Source organism: Eublepharis macularius, chromosome 2, assembly GCF_028583425.1.
Source record: "Eublepharis macularius isolate TG4126 chromosome 2, MPM_Emac_v1.0, whole genome shotgun sequence".
Classification (NCBI taxonomy): Eukaryota; Metazoa; Chordata; class Lepidosauria; order Squamata; family Eublepharidae; genus Eublepharis; species Eublepharis macularius.
In genome coordinates this window covers 185,993,467-186,012,627 of record NC_072791.1, presented here as the reverse complement: position 1 = coordinate 186,012,627, position 19,161 = coordinate 185,993,467, and the positions used below count along the sequence as shown (strand labels likewise).

At 39.4% G+C, this 19,161-nt stretch overlaps 1 protein-coding gene across 42 annotated transcripts in view; it reads left to right on the top strand.

Moving 5' to 3' along the window:
- Nucleotides 1-18,810, top strand: part of NEB (nebulin) — a 219,199-nt gene extending 200,389 nt beyond the window's left edge. For 15 of the 42 annotated variants that reach the window (XM_054971307.1, XM_054971310.1, XM_054971326.1 and 12 more), the window contains 15 exons: nucleotides 2,050-2,142; nucleotides 3,400-3,492; nucleotides 3,913-4,005; nucleotides 4,459-4,551; nucleotides 4,990-5,082; nucleotides 5,482-5,574; nucleotides 6,000-6,092; nucleotides 7,460-7,552; nucleotides 7,867-7,959; nucleotides 11,009-11,116; nucleotides 11,387-11,576; nucleotides 13,938-14,030; nucleotides 14,193-14,342; nucleotides 15,797-15,906; nucleotides 18,005-18,810. In XM_054971307.1, coding sequence (XP_054827282.1) covers nucleotides 2,050-2,142; nucleotides 3,400-3,492; nucleotides 3,913-4,005; nucleotides 4,459-4,551; nucleotides 4,990-5,082; nucleotides 5,482-5,574; nucleotides 6,000-6,092; nucleotides 7,460-7,552; nucleotides 7,867-7,959; nucleotides 11,009-11,116; nucleotides 11,387-11,576; nucleotides 13,938-14,030; nucleotides 14,193-14,342; nucleotides 15,797-15,906; nucleotides 18,005-18,178 — 1,662 coding nt within the window. In that variant the 3' untranslated portion in view covers nucleotides 18,179-18,810. The remainder of the gene's footprint in view (nucleotides 1-2,049; nucleotides 2,143-3,399; nucleotides 3,493-3,912; nucleotides 4,006-4,458; nucleotides 4,552-4,989; nucleotides 5,083-5,481; nucleotides 5,575-5,999; nucleotides 6,093-7,459; nucleotides 7,553-7,866; nucleotides 7,960-11,008; nucleotides 11,117-11,386; nucleotides 11,577-13,937; nucleotides 14,031-14,192; nucleotides 14,343-15,796; nucleotides 15,907-18,004) is intronic. The other 27 variants (XM_054971347.1, XM_054971309.1, XM_054971345.1 and 24 more) reach the window with 14 other exon arrangements.
- Nucleotides 18,811-19,161: the final 351 nt, after the last annotated feature.

Here is a 19,161-nt window from a genome sequence, read left to right as displayed (position 1 = left end):
CCATGCCAGGCCTTCATGAGTTTGTGGTCCTTTTATAAGCAGATCCCAGTCAAGGGTGTATGAACAGGCCCTTTGTACCTTGTGGGCAATGTATACATTATGCTAGTAAGCCTACACTGTACATAGATCTCTGTGCAGACAGGAACTCAAATGTGTTGACTTGAGATCAGGGGCTTGGCCTGCAGTTTAGACACTGGCCCTTTCCCCCAAGTGGAGTAGAGGAACTGAAGAGAGGACTGCTTCATTTCCTGCAACCTTAGATACTGAGAGAATTATGCATTTTAATAGTCTAATGAAGCTCTCTTAAAATTCACTCTTAAATCCTCTGTAAAGATTTTCTTGCATGTAACTCACCTATAGAAAAACATCTAGACTCCCATCCTTTTCATCTTCTCAATGAGATTGTTTACATTTTTGCAGCTGAATGTTTTATTCAATAATCTTGAATGTTTTGTTAATTTTGGTCATTATCCCCCTAATTTTGTCTTTTTTATCTTGATTTTTAAAAAATATTTTAATTTTGATTTTTTTCATTTATTATTTTTATTGACGTATTATACAGAGCACATGGTCTGAATCTCCAGCTGTATTGAACTCAATGCATTTAAAATGTGTCCAATCTTAATCAGAAAAAAATTATTTCGCAACTAACCTCAACCAGAATAAAACACTGGAATTTTACACATTGTATAAAATTATAATATAATGATTGTTTCCACCCACGTTTTTATTTTACTTCATTTATAGTTCACCTTTCTTACTGAGACTAAAGGCAGATTACAAAATATGGAAAACAGTTCAATGAGACCATATAAAATATCCAGTACACAATGCAATAGGCCTATGAATACAGAGCTAGAAAACAATGGGCCACTTTAAAACTAAGCTTGCAATAGGCTGTATTTCTGCCATGGAAATTCTTATTCAGTGGATCCCATTGGTTCTCTTTTTTTTTCCTGGTTGCCAATGGAAACCTTATCCCCAAGTTCATATCGAATTCACCAGTGTAGCTTGTACTAAGACATAGCTGATAAATAAATCGTTATGTAGACCCCAGAAACCTAATTAAAGGATCCCATGTTTGGGCCGTTAGCAGAGTCTATCATGTGGCATAGGAAGCGTGATTATAGGTGGTTGTGAGCTCGTTCTGCTGGCTGCTGTGTATGCAAGAATGAAAATAATAAATCATACACTTGGTTTATATTTAGAAAAGAAATAAGAGTTCTTTATTGAAGGAACTCCATACTCTGATATGAAAAGAGGAGAGATAGATCCTAACTACTTATCTAGTCCAAGGATGGACATGGATTGCAGGGCAATCCATGATGCCAAGATGGAGGAAGGAGAAGGAGAGAGGTGTTGCCTGGAACAAAGCCAGGAAGAGAAGGAGAGAGAGGGAGGAAATCAGGAGGAAGAAATCCTGAGAATAGCAATCTGCATATTAAAGGACAATCAGAGCTGTAAACAATAGTAAACAGTAAACAGAGTGCCCTGACCTCTCCATCTTTCTAACTCTTTGGTTTGTACCCCTCTGAAACCTGAGGAGAGAGACTGCGCTGGATCCTCCTCTTCCAACAATAGCCAAATACAATCCAATAAAGAATCTCTAGAGTGCTTGTGCACAGTAATCTATGTGTTGGAAAAGTATTTAGAAGAAAATCTGTCCTTGTATCTCAGTGTGTTTCCTATTTGCTTTGGCATGATTTAGCCAACACTAGGAACTTAAGTCCCATGGATTTCAGCAAGAGAGATTAAAGTATGTACACAGTATTCCTATTTCAGTCAATGGGATCTAAAAGCTCTTGGCTGGATTATAGTCTTAATATGTATCCTGGATCAACCCTCGTGACATATCAGTAATGAAAAGGCAAGAAACCACAGGAAAAATACTGTGGAAATATATAACATGGACAAGCCCTTACACGGCTGTGTTGAAAGCATCAGTCTGTAGATTCAGACCCAGCAGATCAAGACCATTTTCTTTTTTAAAAAAAGACCTTAATTAACTCCCCCCTCCTTTTTATTTTATATTACTTTGTCATTATACAGGTCCTGTACAAAGAAAGCCTGGGGACAGGAATCCCAACTCCTGTCACTCCAGAGATTGAGAGAGCCAAACACAACCAAGAAATCTTTAGCTCGGTACTTATGGAAAGAAAAAAGACACTTTAACTCGTTTTATATTACAAATTAACTCCTATACATCCTTGCTTAGCTCATTTTTTCTGATACTCATATTATAGGAACCTCTTTTCGTCTTTTATTGTCAACTGTAGTGATCATAGCCTGAGACTTTTTAACCTTTTGCTTCCTGCCTTATATTCATCTCTCTCCTGAAATATAATGATCTGTTTTCTTACCACCTCAACAGAATTTTTGTTTTGTGTTCTGTGCATATCAGTGAAATAATTGGTATGTACTAGCTCTTGTTTTGCCCCCCCCCCAAATTCGGAATGAAGAGACAGACAGACACAAGGCTTGGGTATAAATTTGGGCCATTTATTGACCAAAATTAAACTTAATAACAGCAAGGGCATCACTAGCGGTACAGGTCAGGACCAAGGGATCACCCCAGACCTCCTCCCTGACCTGTCTGGGTGAGTCACCCCTGCCCCAGGTGCGAGCCATCCATGCAAATGGCTGTAACCTGGCCAGCCAGGTGAATGTTTCCCCCCTTAAAGCTCCATACACCCCAGACGTGTAGCCCGAGGGAAGGACTTGTACAGGGGGTCCCACAGGCAGTCTGCCCTCTCAGCTGGCAGCCGTACAGCTCGCCAGCTGATCCCTGACAGACCCCTATTCCCCACCAATGGGGAGGTGCCACCGGGTGCTCACTGGCCCGCTCTGCCTACCCAAATCTAACCTGCCAGGGACCTAGGTTACAGTTCCACCACTCCAAATACCACTCCTACAAGACAGTACAAGGTAGGCGAAAAACACCTCTTCCCTGTGCCAATTTGGGAAAAGAAGAAAAAAATCCTACTTGGCCCTGGTAACCAGCAACCAGCTAATCCTGTACTGCCATAGGGTGTGGTGGGTGGGCCGAGCTTTCAAAGCTGACTGAGCCCCACATAGGTGGAACTGCCCTTTATAGGGCCAGGCCCCACCTCCCAAAGCCTGGATGCCCAGGAATGTAAGGCTATCTCTTCCTCCGTGCAGTGAGGCAAAAAGTGGCCCCCAGCCGAAGCATGTTTCACATGCAGCCAGGTGTGCCATCTTCTTAGCCGGGGGAAAGGGCTTTAATGCATTATTTAAAACAGTAATACTAGTAAAACTCCTTTCAAAATAATTACAGAAAACTCAAAACTACCTTATAGCTTCTATAATTTTTAAACATTTATTGTTGGTTTATATAGCTGCTCTACGTCTCATTTATTTGGCTGCACTTATGTCTCATAGGTACTGTACAAAGAAAATGTAGGGAAATCCACTCCCACACCTGTCACTCCTGAGATGGAGAGAGTCAAACGCAATCAAGAACACATTAGCTCGGTATTCAAAAAGGGAGAAAAATCCCTCTTAAGTCCTGAATGGTTTAACATAACATTAGAAGTGTTAATGTTTCACTCTTTCTAACCAAAAGTAGTATCAATTTACCTCTTTTTAAACCCCTCTATCCTTTGAATATTTATATATAACCTAAAATTTAATATATTCATCTAGGATTTGACTTACTCCTTCCTTAGTTATCAGCAAACAGCGTTTGATCTCTTGGTTTCTACTACCTTCCAACCTTCTCATACTTCTTATTTTATTTGGGTGTTGATTGAAGGCCTGGTGATCCTGAAATCAACAGCCCACCAGCTTTGTTGGAAGCTGGTGTGATCCAAGTATTAACATGATAAAGCTGTAACATTTTATTTGCATTTATTACTGTTTTATGATTTCTGGATACCCTTTTGTATCATGTAGGTTTTGTACAAAGATGAATTGGGGAAAGGTACCCCTACACCCATCACTCCTGAGATGGAGAGAGTCAAACGCAATCAAGAACACATTAGCTCGGTATACTAAAGGGGAAAAAAAATCTCTTAAGACCTGAATTGTTAAATAACAATTTATAAAATAATGTTGTACATGCTACTGATTCATTCTTTCTAACAAAAATGTTATTAATTGACCACTTTGTTATGAGAACCCCTGCCTCTGAACATTAAAACCTCTCTATATTTTAACATGTTAGTACTAGGCCTTTACTTGCTACTTCCTTGTTTCTCAGCAAAACTGCAGTTTGGTCTTTATTTTCTACCTTCTCAGCTTTCTCATGGTTCTAAATAAAATTTAGAACCATTTTTATTTTTATTTGAGTGTTCATCAAAGGCTTGATGACACTGCTATCAATAGCCCAGCAGCTTTATTGGAAACTAGTGTTAAGTAGTATTAACATATAAGTTGATAACATTTTATTTGTATTTATTACTGTTTCATGATTTCTGGATACCTTTTTGTATCCTGTAGGTTTTGTACAAAGAGGAATTGGGGAAAGGTACCCCTACACCTGTCACTCCAGAGATGGAGAGAGTCAAACGCAATCAAGAACATATTAGCTCGGTATTCAAAAGGAACAAAAAACCCTCAAGACCTGAAGTGTTTAAATAACAATTTATAAAATAACATTAGAAGTGTTACTGATTATAATTCTTTCTAACCAATATGGTATTAGTTGACCTCTTGCCATAAGACCCCTACCCTCTTAATATTAAACACTCTCTACAATCTACTTTTTAACATTAGTACTTTGACTTACTCCTCTTTTAGTTTTCAGCAAACCTAGCATTTAGTCTTTATTTTTTTGACTTTTGTAACCTTTTTCTACTAGATTATTTTCTCACATGAATATTGAGGGCCTCATGACAGTGAAATCAACAACACACTAGCTTTACTGAAGATTGATGTGATCCAATTATTAACAAATCTTGTCTGATTATCATATTTTATATGTGTTCATTGCTGTTTTGTGATTTCTGGATACCCCTTTGTATCCTGTAGGTTTTGTACAAAGAGGGATTGGGGAAAAGTACCCCTACCCCTGTCACTCCTGAGATGGAAAGAGTCAAACGCAATCAAGAACACATTAGCTCGGTATTAAAAAGAAAGAAAAAAATTAAAGATCTGAGTTGTTTAAAATAACATTAGAAACTATAGTGATTCACTAATTCTAACAAAAATTGTTTCAATTCACTAGTCTCTGAATTCTCTCTACAAACTAAGCTTTAATCTATTAGTACTAGCATTTGATTTACTACTTCCTTTTTATTTTTCAGCAAACCTGTATTTGATCTTTATTTTCTCCTTTTCCATCCTTCTTATCCAATGCATTATTTCCTTCTATTGATATTGATTAAAAGTCTGTTCCTCATGACACTGAAAACAGCTTTATTGGAAGCTGGTGTGATCCAAATATTAACATTCTAAGCTAATCATATTTTATTGTATTCATTGCTGTTTTATGATTTCTGGATACCTTTTTGTATCCTGTAGGTTTTGTACAAAGAGGGATTGGGGAAAGGTACCCCTACACCTGTCACTCCAGAGATGGAGAGAGTCAAACGCAATCAAGAACATATTAGCTCGGTATAAAAAAACCCAAACAACTCTTGTCCTGAATTGTATAAAATAACATCTGATGTGTTAATGATTCATGCTTTCTAACCACAAATAGTATCAATTACCTCCTGCCATAAAACCCCAGTTGTTTGAGTGTTAAACTTTCTCTACATCCTAAGCTTTTAACTTATTTATACTAAGGATTGACTTACTCTCTTTTATTTTTCTGCAAACACCGCAGTTGACCTATATTTTCGACTTGCTCATCCTACTAAATTTTTTTTCTTATTTTGTGTTGATTGGAAGTCTCAGTTTCTGGTGGTGTGGAAATCAACACCTCATTAGCTTTAATGGAAATTGGTGTTACCCAAATTAACATTTTAATCTGATAACATTTTTATTTGTATTTATTACTGTTTTGTGATATTTGGATACCATTTTGTATCCTGTAGGTCTTGTACAAAGAGGGATTGGGGAAAGGTACCCCTACTTCTGTCACTCCAGAGATGGAGAGAGTCAAACGCAACCAAGAACACATTAGCTCGGTATTCAAAAGATAAACAATAACATCCTAACAAACTACAGAAATTTTCCACCTAGTTTCTAAAATGCTCTTCCTCATATAAAATACTCACCATTTATTTATCATTAATATTGTAACGGTGAAAATTAAAAGAGTATTGATAACCTGTGTATTGATGACTCTAGGGCTCTATCCAGACACAACTAGTCTCTATGATTGCTGGTCCATATAAACTTGAAGTACCATTTAGGCCATGGAAAACTTATTCAGTTATATAATGTTTATGAAACATAAATCATCTTACAATGCCAGTTATTGGGATGAGTCCTACTCCTTACTTTGAAGATGATAGAGAATATAATCAGAGTCCTACAAATATAATACACTTAAAAATACTTCTAAAATAGTTTCAAAATATGGCAGAATACTCAAGCAGGGAAATACAGTATTATTGTTGATGCTATTTTCCAAACTTGCAGTTTGCTGATATTAGTTCCTAGGGAAAGGATTTAAAAAATGGCCTATCAGTAATCTGGTCTTCAGAGTACATGGTTCAAAGCTAAGATGTGTCTCTGAGGAGAAAGTGTATAGTAGAAGAATAGATAGAAATTGCAAGTGCTTGACATTATGTCTGTAAAGAACCTTTATCTCTCTGTATGGAGAACATACAGAAATTTGTGCATCTCACTTATCAGGAACAAAGTTGGGAAAATTTTATTTCAGACATTACAGAAAACAGGAAATGATTCTTCATTATCTCCTGCATATCTGAACATCTACAGTCAATATTTAAAAAACAAACATTGATTGGAGATGTGGGTAAAGAAGATATTCTTTAAACTATGCCAGATAGTTGGACCATGTTGTTGTTACTTCTTTGGGCACAACCATTATGTAAAATTATGGATGTTGCCAACTGGATAGAATCCTTTTATTAATTTTGTTTGTTTGTTTTTAGTTACTTTGCTTTATAGCTGTTTAATTTCACTCTTATACTTTCTGTTTCTTGGATTTTTGCCTTCATTCGTTTGTTTCAGTACAGGTCATGTTTTTGTATGGGTGTTCTTTCTTGTATATCTTGTGTATTCTTCAGGTGTTCTACAAAGAACATTCAGTTCCCATAGGGAAGAATTAAATACATAATGTAGTCAACTGATGATAACTGTAGTCAGGGGCTCATAAGCTTATCAGAGTTGAGACAGAAATATCATAATGACATTAATAACTTTGATCTGTCAATTCTACTAAGTAGTTATTTATGAAATATATTTTTTATCTTTATATTTCTTTAAAAAATAAATAACTCCCCCTCACTTTTATAATGGTTTCTGAAACCCATTCAGTTCATTAGTGATTTTTGGATACTTTTTTGTTGTTTGCAATCTTCAGGTTTTATATAAAGAGAATATGGGGCAAGCAACCCCGACTCCTGTCACTCCAGAGATGGAAAGAGCCAAACGCAATCAAGAAAACATTAGCTTGGTATTGAAAGAAAAAAGAAAAAAAATAATTTAAAAAATAACATACATGATCAACTTTGTCCTGCAATCTAATTTATCTGATCTTTATCCATTGTTATTTTTATAAAGAAAACACTCCTTTTATTTTTTTTGTTATATATTTTTTAAAACTACCTTTTCTTTTTTACTTTATCTAGTAACTTTTTAACACTTTGTTTTCTGAGTTCTTTACCAACCATGCAGTGATGAGTATGATTAAACAGTAACACAACTTACACAATGGTTCATTGACAACCATCTAATTTTGATTTCTGGACACTCTTTCGTATGCTGTAGGTGTTGTACAAAGAGAACATGGGAAAAGGAACTCCAACACCTGTCACTCCAGAGATGGAGAGAGCTAAACGCAATCAAGAAAACATTAGCTCGGTATTTTTCAGGATGACAGACCAATAATCTACAAACTATATAACTTTTTTAACACCCTAAAAAACATAACATCAATAATCAATTTATAAATATCAGCCAACTATTAACTTCATTAATATTATAACTTTATTTTGTCATTTTAAATACTAAAATATAACTCAAAATATAACATTTGTAATTTATCCTTCTGTTTCTGTAGTGCCTATATTTAATACATAGGATGAGGATTTTTAAATAACCATTTATTTCAAATAACAGCTTATGAACTAAAATGAAATTACTTTGATGCTACACTTTATATCTTTTGTGGAAACAGCTTACCGAAATCCAAAACTTTGTGAGGGCCTGCCCATGACTGGTTTCCAAGAAAAATAAGATGAAGCAGAGTCTTGGCCTGTGAGGCCTACAAGAGGCCCACTCAGGTGGTCTGAAGTAGTTTGACTAAAACTTCAGAAAACAACACTCTATGCTGTTTGATTTCTACAATCTTGTTCTGGAGCAATATGCTTCATACATGTGCAAATATCCTGTGAACCTGGAGCTGATTGCTCTCCTGAAATAATAGAATACTTAGCATGAAATACCATAGGCACCATGATCCAGAGATGCAAATGTGAAAGCTGTGTCTGGAGTGCGTTCAGACTTGTTTGTATGGAAGGAGATGGAAGGGGAGCAGTATTCACCAGTTCTCCCCTACCACTGCAAATGTCTGAACTCCCATTTTGTTGTGGAGCACCCACTATGCACAGGAGAGGCGATTGAGCTATTTTGGACAGGTGGATATCCCTTCCATTTAGGGTTATCAGGTCCCTCTAGTCCCCTGGTGGGGGATTGGGAACCTGGCACTCACCCTCCATGGTGTCCTGTGTCTCTCCTCGCATGTATGCGTAGTGTGTGCGCTCCTGGAATGCGTGATGACATCACTTCCAGGAAGTGATGTCATCATGCAGGTCAAAGGGTGGCCCAGCGTGCACTTCCGTGTTTGCCGAAAGGCTGAATTGCCCCCTCCTGGCCTGCTTTGGCTCAAAATGGGCCCGTTGTGGAGCATGGGGTGCGCTGCGCCACCAGGGGGTGCCCTAGGGGCGCGCCCCACCGCTGGCAAGGTAAGTGGGGTTGGGGGAGGAGGTGGAAACGGGATCTCCTGCCCTGGGCGGGGGATTGGTAGCCCTACTTCCATCCATGGAAATGACCAGTAAATCAATGCCACTTGTATGTATGTGTGTCTACCTTCTAATAAAGGGTTGCCTGGCCGCTGGCAACCCTAGATCCAGCCCTGATAAAAGCTGAACCCAAAGTACTGGTGCCAAAGTTTATGATAGCCCATCTGTATGGATCTCAAAATTTCAGATATTTCTTGTCTTTGATCACACATTTACTCCTCAAAATGGAGCATTATGGCTGATGTACTTAAATGAATGTCAGGATATGAGTCTAATGACACCTTAGAGACCAAAAATATTTTCCACGTGTAAGCTTTTAAGAGTCAGAGCTCTGTTCTTCAGACACCCTCTTACTCTTGAAAGCTTACACCTTGAAAATCTTGTAGGTATCTAAGGTCACTAGACATTGGCGTACTTTTTATGTATAAGTGTATAATTTCTCTAGCCAGATGTATTATTACAGAAAAAATATTATAAAGTGGCAGAAGTAATGAAAAATCTTTTATATGTTGGGCGTTCTAGTATATAGGCATTGCATATACATCTTGTCAGACAATTTAATCGTGGTTATTAGTATAGTTATTAGTATTAATAGTATAGTAGTAATATTAGTATTAATAGTATAGTGGTTAAGCAGGAGAACTGGGTTTGATTCCTCTCTCCTCCAGTTGAAGCCAGCTGGGTGACCTTGGGTCAGCCACAGCTCTCTGGGAGCTCTCTCAGCCCCACCCACCTCACAGGGTGATTGTTGTGGCAATAATAATAACATACCTTGTAAACCGCTGTAAGTAGGCATTAGGGTTACTAGTCCCATGCCTGCACCCAATGCGCACACACAAACAACAATCAAAAGGTAAGTGCCAGATCTCCCACCTCCCACCAGGAGGGTAAGGGGACTTGGCAACCCTAGTGGGCGTTAAGTTGTCCTGAAGGGCTGTATATAAAAACTGTATGAAAAACTGGTGAATTAATTTGATTCTGTTAAAAAAAATCATGTGACTGAGACTGTGGGATAAAATATAAACCAATGATATGTTTTAAAGCTGGGTGGATTGGAAAAAATTATCCTGTTGTTGATCTCATTAATTTGTCATTTTTCCATGTAAGCTACTATCCTAATAGAGGAAAAGGGAGGAGGTGTGGTAAAGTAGGGACTCCTGAAGCACCTGCCCAGTAAACCATCAAATTATAGCTCTACTGGTTGGGGAAGTAACCCTCCAAAATTTCTGTGAATGGTGTTCAATGTGGTGACTTGTCCCCTGGTGGAAGTGAGTCATCAGAAGCACATTATACCAGTGCTTTTCTGGGGACTATTCAAGATGCTAACTTTGATCAGTGAACCACTGAACTCTTTCACTGCCCCAATCCCATTATTGTGTATTCACCATCTTTAAGGTGAGTTAAGTTGCTCTTGACTGTCAAGCTTAAAAGATGAAGGCATACAGAGCGGTCCTCACAAAGATAGATCTCTTGTTCCCCAGATACTTTCCAAAGTTTAAGCCTGAGTATTTTCTAGAATGGCCTGAAATACTCTAGGCAGAGTTTTAGGGTCTCGGACTAAGCTGGTTGATTTACTGTTGTATATTTAAAATTGGTGTTTCATTCTATCTCTTGTGTTTTGAGTTTTAGCCATCAGGAATTCTTGGGGTGGGACAAGGTGGGAATGTATACAAATAATACAAAATAAATGTTCTTACATCTGCAATGATCTTTTAAAGGCAATATTCCATTAGTAAAAGACAATTTCAGCATCTTCTTGCAATTCAAGCTGTTTCCACTTCCAACGCTTTGTTCCTTCACTACTAATTTCTGATGACTTCTACATGAAATCTGTTTAAATCCATTCCGTGACTGGCCTTCTTCTCTTACACCATATCTCATTTTGTCAGGTTCTATATTCTGATAGTTTCCGGAAACAAGTACAAGGTAAAGCAGCCTTTGTCTTGGATACTCCTGAAATGAGACGTGTTCGTGAGACTCAACGGCACATTTCCACGGTAATTACCACTTTCTGTGAGATCACCATAAACAAAATGTCAATGGAGATTTCTTAAATGGTGCTCAATGTATCATGAAGATGAAATGTTTTGAACCCAACCATTAAACTACAAAAGCAGGAATCAATCTGGATATAACAGAGTTCGCAGGCATTGAGCGTATCTAATAAAGCCAGTGGAACAAATGTAACTGGGAAAAGGTAAGCAGAAATACAAATTATTAAAACATGTAAAGTTGGAATAGACATACTATTGTTTTGATACTTGCAGGTGAAATACCATGAAGACTTTGAAAAGAGCAAAGGAAGCTTCACCCCTGTGGTTACTGACCCCATAACAGAGCGTGTAAAGAAGAACATGCAGGATTTCAGTGATATCAGCTACAGGGGCATTCAGAGAAAAGTAGTGGAAATAGAACGAAAACGGGTAGATCAGGATCAAGAACTGAACAATTTCACAGGTATTCACCTTCTAGGCTGTATGGTTCTTTTTTTTTTAATTATGTGTTGATGTATCTCACAAACCTGTTACATAATTGCCTATGATATATGGCAGAAAATTATTACTGCACAGTGCACTATCATTTCCATCTCCTTTCTAATAGAACCCCCCCCCCATGGTTAATTAGATGTTCAGTGGTCAGTAATGGAGTTTTATTACTAACAGGTAAACAAACAATGGGATCACTACAAAAACACAAACTAAGAGATAAACTACAAAGAACATAACAAAACGGGAATATTCACTTGTACACACTCCATATCATAGCATATCAGAGCATACACATATCTAACTGTTAATAATGTGGCAGACTAGCCTAATTACATCTGCTAATCCTAAAAATCTGAGCGCGTGTTTAAGTGTGGATGTGATAAAATCATACGACCTGTCCTGAAGAGGGCTGATGATGATGATGATATTCCCAAAAACTTCAAACAGCATAAGTGCTGGCAACTGTGCAGATGCACACAATTGAATTCCTGTGTTTGCCCCCCAAAATCATGCTTGTCACCTGTTGTGGTACAATATTTATATTAAGGATATATGCGTAATATGTAAACAATGTTAATTAATATGGACAATTGTTATATGTCTTGATTAGGATTGGGTTGTGGCAGATAATTCCAAAGGTGATTGGAAAGCCGGGTCATTAAAGATGCAGCAGGAAAATGTTCGGGGAGGGGGGATCAAGATTGATGAGGTAATGGGTTGTGAGGAAATAGAAATCTGAATACCTGGGGGTACAAAGTTGTCAGATTTCCATGGCAAAGTGATATAGCTCTGCTACAACCTGTTGTTTGGAATGATAACATAAATGGAACCTGTGGTTTGGATGTACAAATTAAGCTGGGGCAATAAAACATACTTTAACACAAGTTGGGGGAAACTTAAAATTCATTAAATGATCTATATGAATATAACATGAAAATCCACTTCATTGGAGCAAAAGCAGGTGCAGTACCAATAAAACGGGAAGGGAGTGCAAGGCAGGAAAAATCAGATCACTTCAAACAGTTGCATTTCCCATGAAATGCAAATGAAGTCATGTTCGCATTGTCCTTAAGTGGTTGGGCTGCAAATCAACATTCTGCTCATTGGTATCCCACTACTGCCATATTGTGACGATAATAGCTGTATTGTGGCAATAATAACAACACTGTCTTTGTTCACCACTCTGAGTGGGAAACTAATCTATCTAGAAAAGCAAAATATAAGTGCTGTTGTTACTGCTAGACATGGGCACGAACGGAAAAAAAAACGAACAAGCTGTTTGTTGTTCATTGCCATCCACGAACAATGAACAACAAACAGTAATGAACATGACCCTGTTCACAAACTGTTCATTGTTTGTTGTTCTTGGCCCTTTAAAGTTCCCTTTAAACTATCAGCTGGCAAGTGGCAGGGGGGATTCCCCCTGCTGCCTGCCAGCTGATAGTTCAAAGGGCCCTTTCCTGCCATGTGCAAGGGGCAGGGCCCTTTAAACACCTCACAAACTGACCTTCCCAATGTCCAGTACCCACCAAATTTGCAGGGGACATAGTCCTCACTGTCCTCCGAAGACCCTCCAAGTTTCAGAGAGATTGTAGCCCGGGAAAGGCATGATGCATGGGTCTCCCCCTTTGTTGTTATTTTCTCTTCACAGTGGCAAAAACGGGACTCTCTGCTGCAAGTACTTTGAAGGGTTAAAGCCAGAAGGCAAACCAGAAGGAGTTCAGAGTTCAGTCCCTGCTGTTTCCAGGGGAATTGATTGAAAGGCCCCAGACTGTCTGGCTTGACGAACGGCTGACAAAGGCAGTGAACGAGGCTTGCAACAACCACTTGTTTGTTTAGAATGGAGCCTCAAGAATGGCTTGTTCGCGAACAGACGAACAGGCTGTTTGTGGGTTTTTTCCGTTCGTAATGCTGTTCGTGCCCATGTCTAGTTACTGCCCTTTGCAGTTTTAATCTGATCATGCAGTCAGGCCACACGTAGAAATAAAATTTATTCCATACACTTATATATGTAAGTGTATTGCAGCATTTGGAAATCTCTTTAAAATAGTGGTGGTGTCCACAGGGCCCAATCTGTGGATGTCACATCTAGTTTGGCCCTCTGTTTACAAGGGATCTCAGGAAGAGACATTAGGAAAGATCACTGCTCACACAATATGAACTAGTGGATCTGTAGTCTGGTTTATCCTTTATCCCCTGGATTCAAAGATTATATTTTAAGATACTTAGGCATTACAGCTACTAATTTTCGTTCACTTACTATGTTTTGATGTTTGAAGTGAAGAGCAATAAAGAATAACACTCATCACAACCTCTTTGTTTCTGGCAGATCTTCGTGTGTGGCGTACTAATCCTGGATCGGTCTTTGACTATGACCCAGCAGAAGACAACATTCAGTCTAGAAGCTTACATTTGATCACTGGTATGTTGCCCCAACTGTGACATTGTTTGCAGCAATTCAAGCATTTGCATTCTCCTTAACCCTTTAGAAGTGTTGTTTTACTCTCTTTTGACACAGATGATCGCAGAGATTAAAGCACACTGCTGTCAAAAACCATGTGTTCTCCCCATTTTGTCTCCCCAGTTCAAGCCCAACGACGCAGCCGAGAGCAATCCCGCTCTGCCAGTGCATTGAGCTTGAGTGCTGGTGATGAAAAATCAGAACATTCAGAAACTCCTGATCAGCATCTGTCCTATTACAGCAACGGAGGCTTCTTTACCACAACTTCAGCAGGTACTGAAACTGCTAAACGCTGGATCAACTGAACAGGGCTGCCATTCAAGTTTAGCTGGGAAAAATAGTTCAAGCAATAGTGGAAGTCACAGCAAAGATCAAAGACCTGCTTTTTAATATTTTCAAGGCCGTATTGCAAAAAAAAGTCAATGTAGTGCAAGAGTTTTTGTTAAGGTGTTTTTTTTTAAAAAAACAGTCAAACATAATAACATGAAATAGTTTTCGTGTAAGAATACTTCTGAGTAAGAATAATTCTATATCGTCTGAAATGCAAGAAGTAGGTATTTCAACCCAAATGGAGAATTTGCATCACAGACAAACTTATGTCCATTGAAAAGACAGCCTGGTCAGAGGGGTGCAAAGCACATGAATAGGCAGAAACAGTTCAGAGTAGTTTTGCTTGTTTGGTGGGCTAGTCACATCTTGAGTCTCAGTGAGAGAAGGTGGCTAATAAATAAATAAAACCTTAGCTTTTTGGCCACAATGTTGTCACCCATGTTGCAAAACACAATTGCTGCTTTGGCAGTAACCTTTAAAGGGTGGAAAAGAGTCCAGAAGCAACTATAAGACTAACAAATAATAGCCGGTGAATGACAAGGGCACCAGCTATTATCATTTGGCTTCTGTAATCACTTCACTGTCCAAGATATAAGGACAGATAGACTCACATTCTAGCTGTATCTGAAGAAGTGAGCCATGACTCGTGAAAGCTCATACCCTACCACAAATTTTGTTAGTCTTATAGGTGCTACTGGACTCTTGCTCTTTTCCACTGCTACAGACAGAGTAACACAGCTACCCATCTTGAACTTTAAAGGGTGATTAAAGCTGGCTCACAACATAACTGCCAAGCGTAAACACTACCTAATTCAACACCAAATCTCTATTTACTGTTGCGGTAGTACAGTACCTGTTCATAGTCCTTCTTATGCCTGAGGATTTCCCAGCCTTAGGCCGTTTTCACATGGCTTACCGGTCATGGAACATGGCACCGAGCTCCCGGAACGACAGCGTCTTCCTGGCGCGATTTCATGCAAGAGTTCTCGCACGAAATCACGCCAGGAAGACACTGTTGTTCCGGGAGCTCGGCACCATGTTCCATGGCTGGTAAACCATATGAAAATGGCCTTAGTCTCAGGACTTCAGGCATCTCTCAAAGCAGAAACCAATAAGGAGAGTAGCAAATACTGGCCATTTCCAGAAGAGCCAGCGTTCTGTTTATTATGCGTGCAAATGCAATTCTATTTGTCCATATTCTTGTATGAATTCTTTTTAAACATCTAATTACAAAGGTACATACATGTGCTAATTACACCATCTGAGAGCCTTCACAGTCTCATGAAATATAACCCAGCCTCTCAAACTCTCTGCAACGTGTTTTTGAAGCATGCTGGAATTTTAAAGCCAAACAAATGTTCCAATTCATTGATCATTCAGACATTTCTTTTTCCTAGTAGGATACAAGCAAGCTAAAACTGTAGAGCTGCCACAACAAAGATCATCTTCTGTTGCCACACAGCAAACAACAGTATCTTCCATCCCATCTCATCCATCTACTGGAGGGGTAAGCAAAACTGATTTCCATTTTCTCCATCTTTCGGGTCCTAACATTATCCTGATCTCACATAAGACGGATGTGCAGAGAAATAGGCTTCTGTGAATGTTGGAAACTGTCTTCTACCAAAGCAGATCATTGCTCCATCTTGCTCAGTATAGTCTACTCTGATTGGCAGCCATTCTCCAAAACTGCAGGCAGAAAAGTTACAGCTAGCACCACAAATGCTTTGGGTGGAGGTGCCTGAACTTGGGATTTTTTCCATAGAAAGCAGCAGGCATATTCTTCCAATAAGCCTCCCCATCGTGAGCTATGGCCCCTTCCTTGTATGCTGACAACTTTTATGAATTGGATTTGTGTGTGCAAAAGCCTGTTGTAATGGGTAAGGGAGAGATGATACCACACATTTGAACAGATGATCAAAGTTGTTTGTGTGAACATGTGTAGCAGGGATAGCATCCTCTTTTCATCTAAGAGGTAACCAGTATTCTCAAAGCTAATAGCACAACTGATAGCTAAGAGCATTTCTTGTTTGGCAGGAAGACTGTTGTATATATTGGTACGTACACAACTGTTGCTGAATATGAGAATCTTAGGATGAGGTTCCATACCTATTTTGGGCAAACACATCCTGGCTCTAAACGTAGCCAGCATCACCACCGGCTTCAGTCCTGACCTGCATGTAAAATAGTGCTGAGAATTGTTAAACCTCACCCCCTGCATGTCCCTTCAATAACTAAGAGCTCAGTTGATGCTGCTTATCCTCCCATTCTCAAATGGCTCAGGGTGCTTATCAATTATCCATAGCCATCAGGGTGCCAACCTCCCCAGTTGGCGCATGGGGTCCCCCACCCCAAGCTCCCATTGTCTGCTGCTGCTTCAACTGGTGTGGGAGGATTTAAAAGATCTCACCAGCTTTACAAGTGTGATGACATCAGTTCTGGGGGAAACCCGGAAGCCACAGCAGTATCTTTAGGAATTGCCAGAAACTCAGTTTCTGGCAATTCCTAGAGCTACTGCTATGGCTTCCGGGTTTCCCTGGAAGTTGCAATACCAGCCTCCTCACCGTGTCCTTGTCCTCAACCCTTCTGCCAGTTGCCAGGCTTGGCCTGGCAATCCTACTTGCCATATTGTAGCAGCTCACACTAGTCCTGCCAAAACTAGTTATGGCCTAATCAGACCAAAGACCAGGCCTAATTAGAGAATACCTCAATTCTCCAGGACACTGTGGAGCAGGTTAAAAAGGCCCCCTTCCTGAACAGTGTGAAGGAGGCCTAAGAAATTCATGCTCAGCTTTCAAAAGGAACCAGCTACTTCCATGTTACTCACAGGGAGGGTAGGTGGACCAATTTGCAACAAAAGTCTGCTGCAGAGAGAGCAGGGTAGAGCATGGGACTGCCAGGCCACCTCCTATGGTAGGAGGCTCTCTGCTGGAAATCTCATTTTCCACCACCACTCCAAGTGTTGGCAGGAGAATTTAAAAAATCAGATATGCTGTGATATCACTTCTAGGGATTTTATCATAGAGCTTCTGGCAATTCCTAGAACTATTCTATGTCACTTCCAGGTTTTCCCTTAAGTGATTTCATGATGTAGCCAACATCACTTGCCCATTTCCCCATCTCTAACCCTCCTGCGAATTGCCAGGTTCAGCCTGATAACCCTAGTAGAGCTCAATAGCTTCAGCACGCCTTCAGTGTGCAAGCAACATAAAGCACACTGTTCTTTCAAGTGAAAGTCCTTTGATTGACAGACCTTGAGAATCCAGTACCTTGTATGTGGATGGTGTCATACTCCCACCCCCCCACCCCCCGCCACACACACTTTATTTGGGATTTTGTTAAACGGTTTTCTTTTGAAGACATACAATGGGAGGGTATTAGAAACAGAGCAGCTGAAACATCAGCCACCATGCAACGTAAGTTTAACTTAATAGATTTTCATGATGAGAGTGTAAATTGGGCACATGTTGTACATACGTTTTTATACTCCTTTGGAGAGCGATCTATGGCTCTCAATACACAAGAGTTCAGTTTTACATCCTCAAAGGAATACTGGAAATGGTCCATCTGTGATGCAAGACCATTTTTGTTTTCTTTTCAAACAGAAGACGTACCGTGCCATGTATGATTACATGGCGGCAGATGCGGATGAAGTCTCCTTCAAAGATGGCGATGCAATCGTGAACGTCCAGGCCATTGATGAAGGATGGATGTATGGGACTGTGCAGAGAACAGGCAAAACAGGCATGCTTCCAGCGAACTACGTAGAAGCAGTGTAAGCCAAGAAGAGGAGGCCTTCCATAAAGCATATCTAGATGGACAATAAAAAGGCACTTCCACCACTTCCCCAGGTGCCTTATTGTTTTCCTTTGTTGATATGCATTAGGCATTGCCCATCAGGAAAAGATTTCAACAAACATCTCTGGAAGATCCAATTTATTAAGATTCTAAGTCAGAGAACCATCAGGAAGTATGATCATATTAACACCACTGCAGAAACTTTGCATATCTGGAGTAGCATATTCAACCCCCACCCCCAACAAAAAGTTCTCTTGTTTGAGTTGCAGTTCCGAGAAGTTAGTTCTTCTTGTTTGGAATCAAACTGAATTTCCATACTATTCATTTTTTAAAAAACGAAACATCTATTTTAATGGTTTTCTGGTCAAGAGATGTAGTGTTCTCCTGTGGTATTATAAAAATAGCTGATTGTATTTATTTCTGTTTCAAGTAAGCAACTATGTAAAGCTAACCTCTCAAACCAGCAGTTAAGACTAAAGAACTTGAAAATGCCTCTCCTCTTGTCTGCCTGCAGAACACCCATGCATGCATCTTTCATCTGACTGTCCTTGGGTCACAGTGCTGTTATTCCTTCTAAGTTAGCGACTAATAAATTTCACATTCAGCAACGTGATTATGGACTTGATTTATGTTGGCAGCAGGACACACTAAAAATGTAAACATCAACGCCTCACAATAATAATTGGTGAATCTTGCAAATCTGTTCTACCAGCAAAGACAAGAAGCCTTCCCCGGATGCAGTAGTCTTATCTGCAAGTCCGAGAGCCTCTTGCATCAGCAGCAGTTCCCTTTCACCAGAGGAAATAGTCACTGGTAGCAGAATGGCTCCATGGGATCCAATCTTACTATTTATTTATATAGAGTCCAATTGTCTCACTGAGACTCAAGGTGGATTACATAGTGTAAGTCAATATGATCAACGTACATTCAACAAATAATACAAGGGGGTATGGACTGCAGAAAT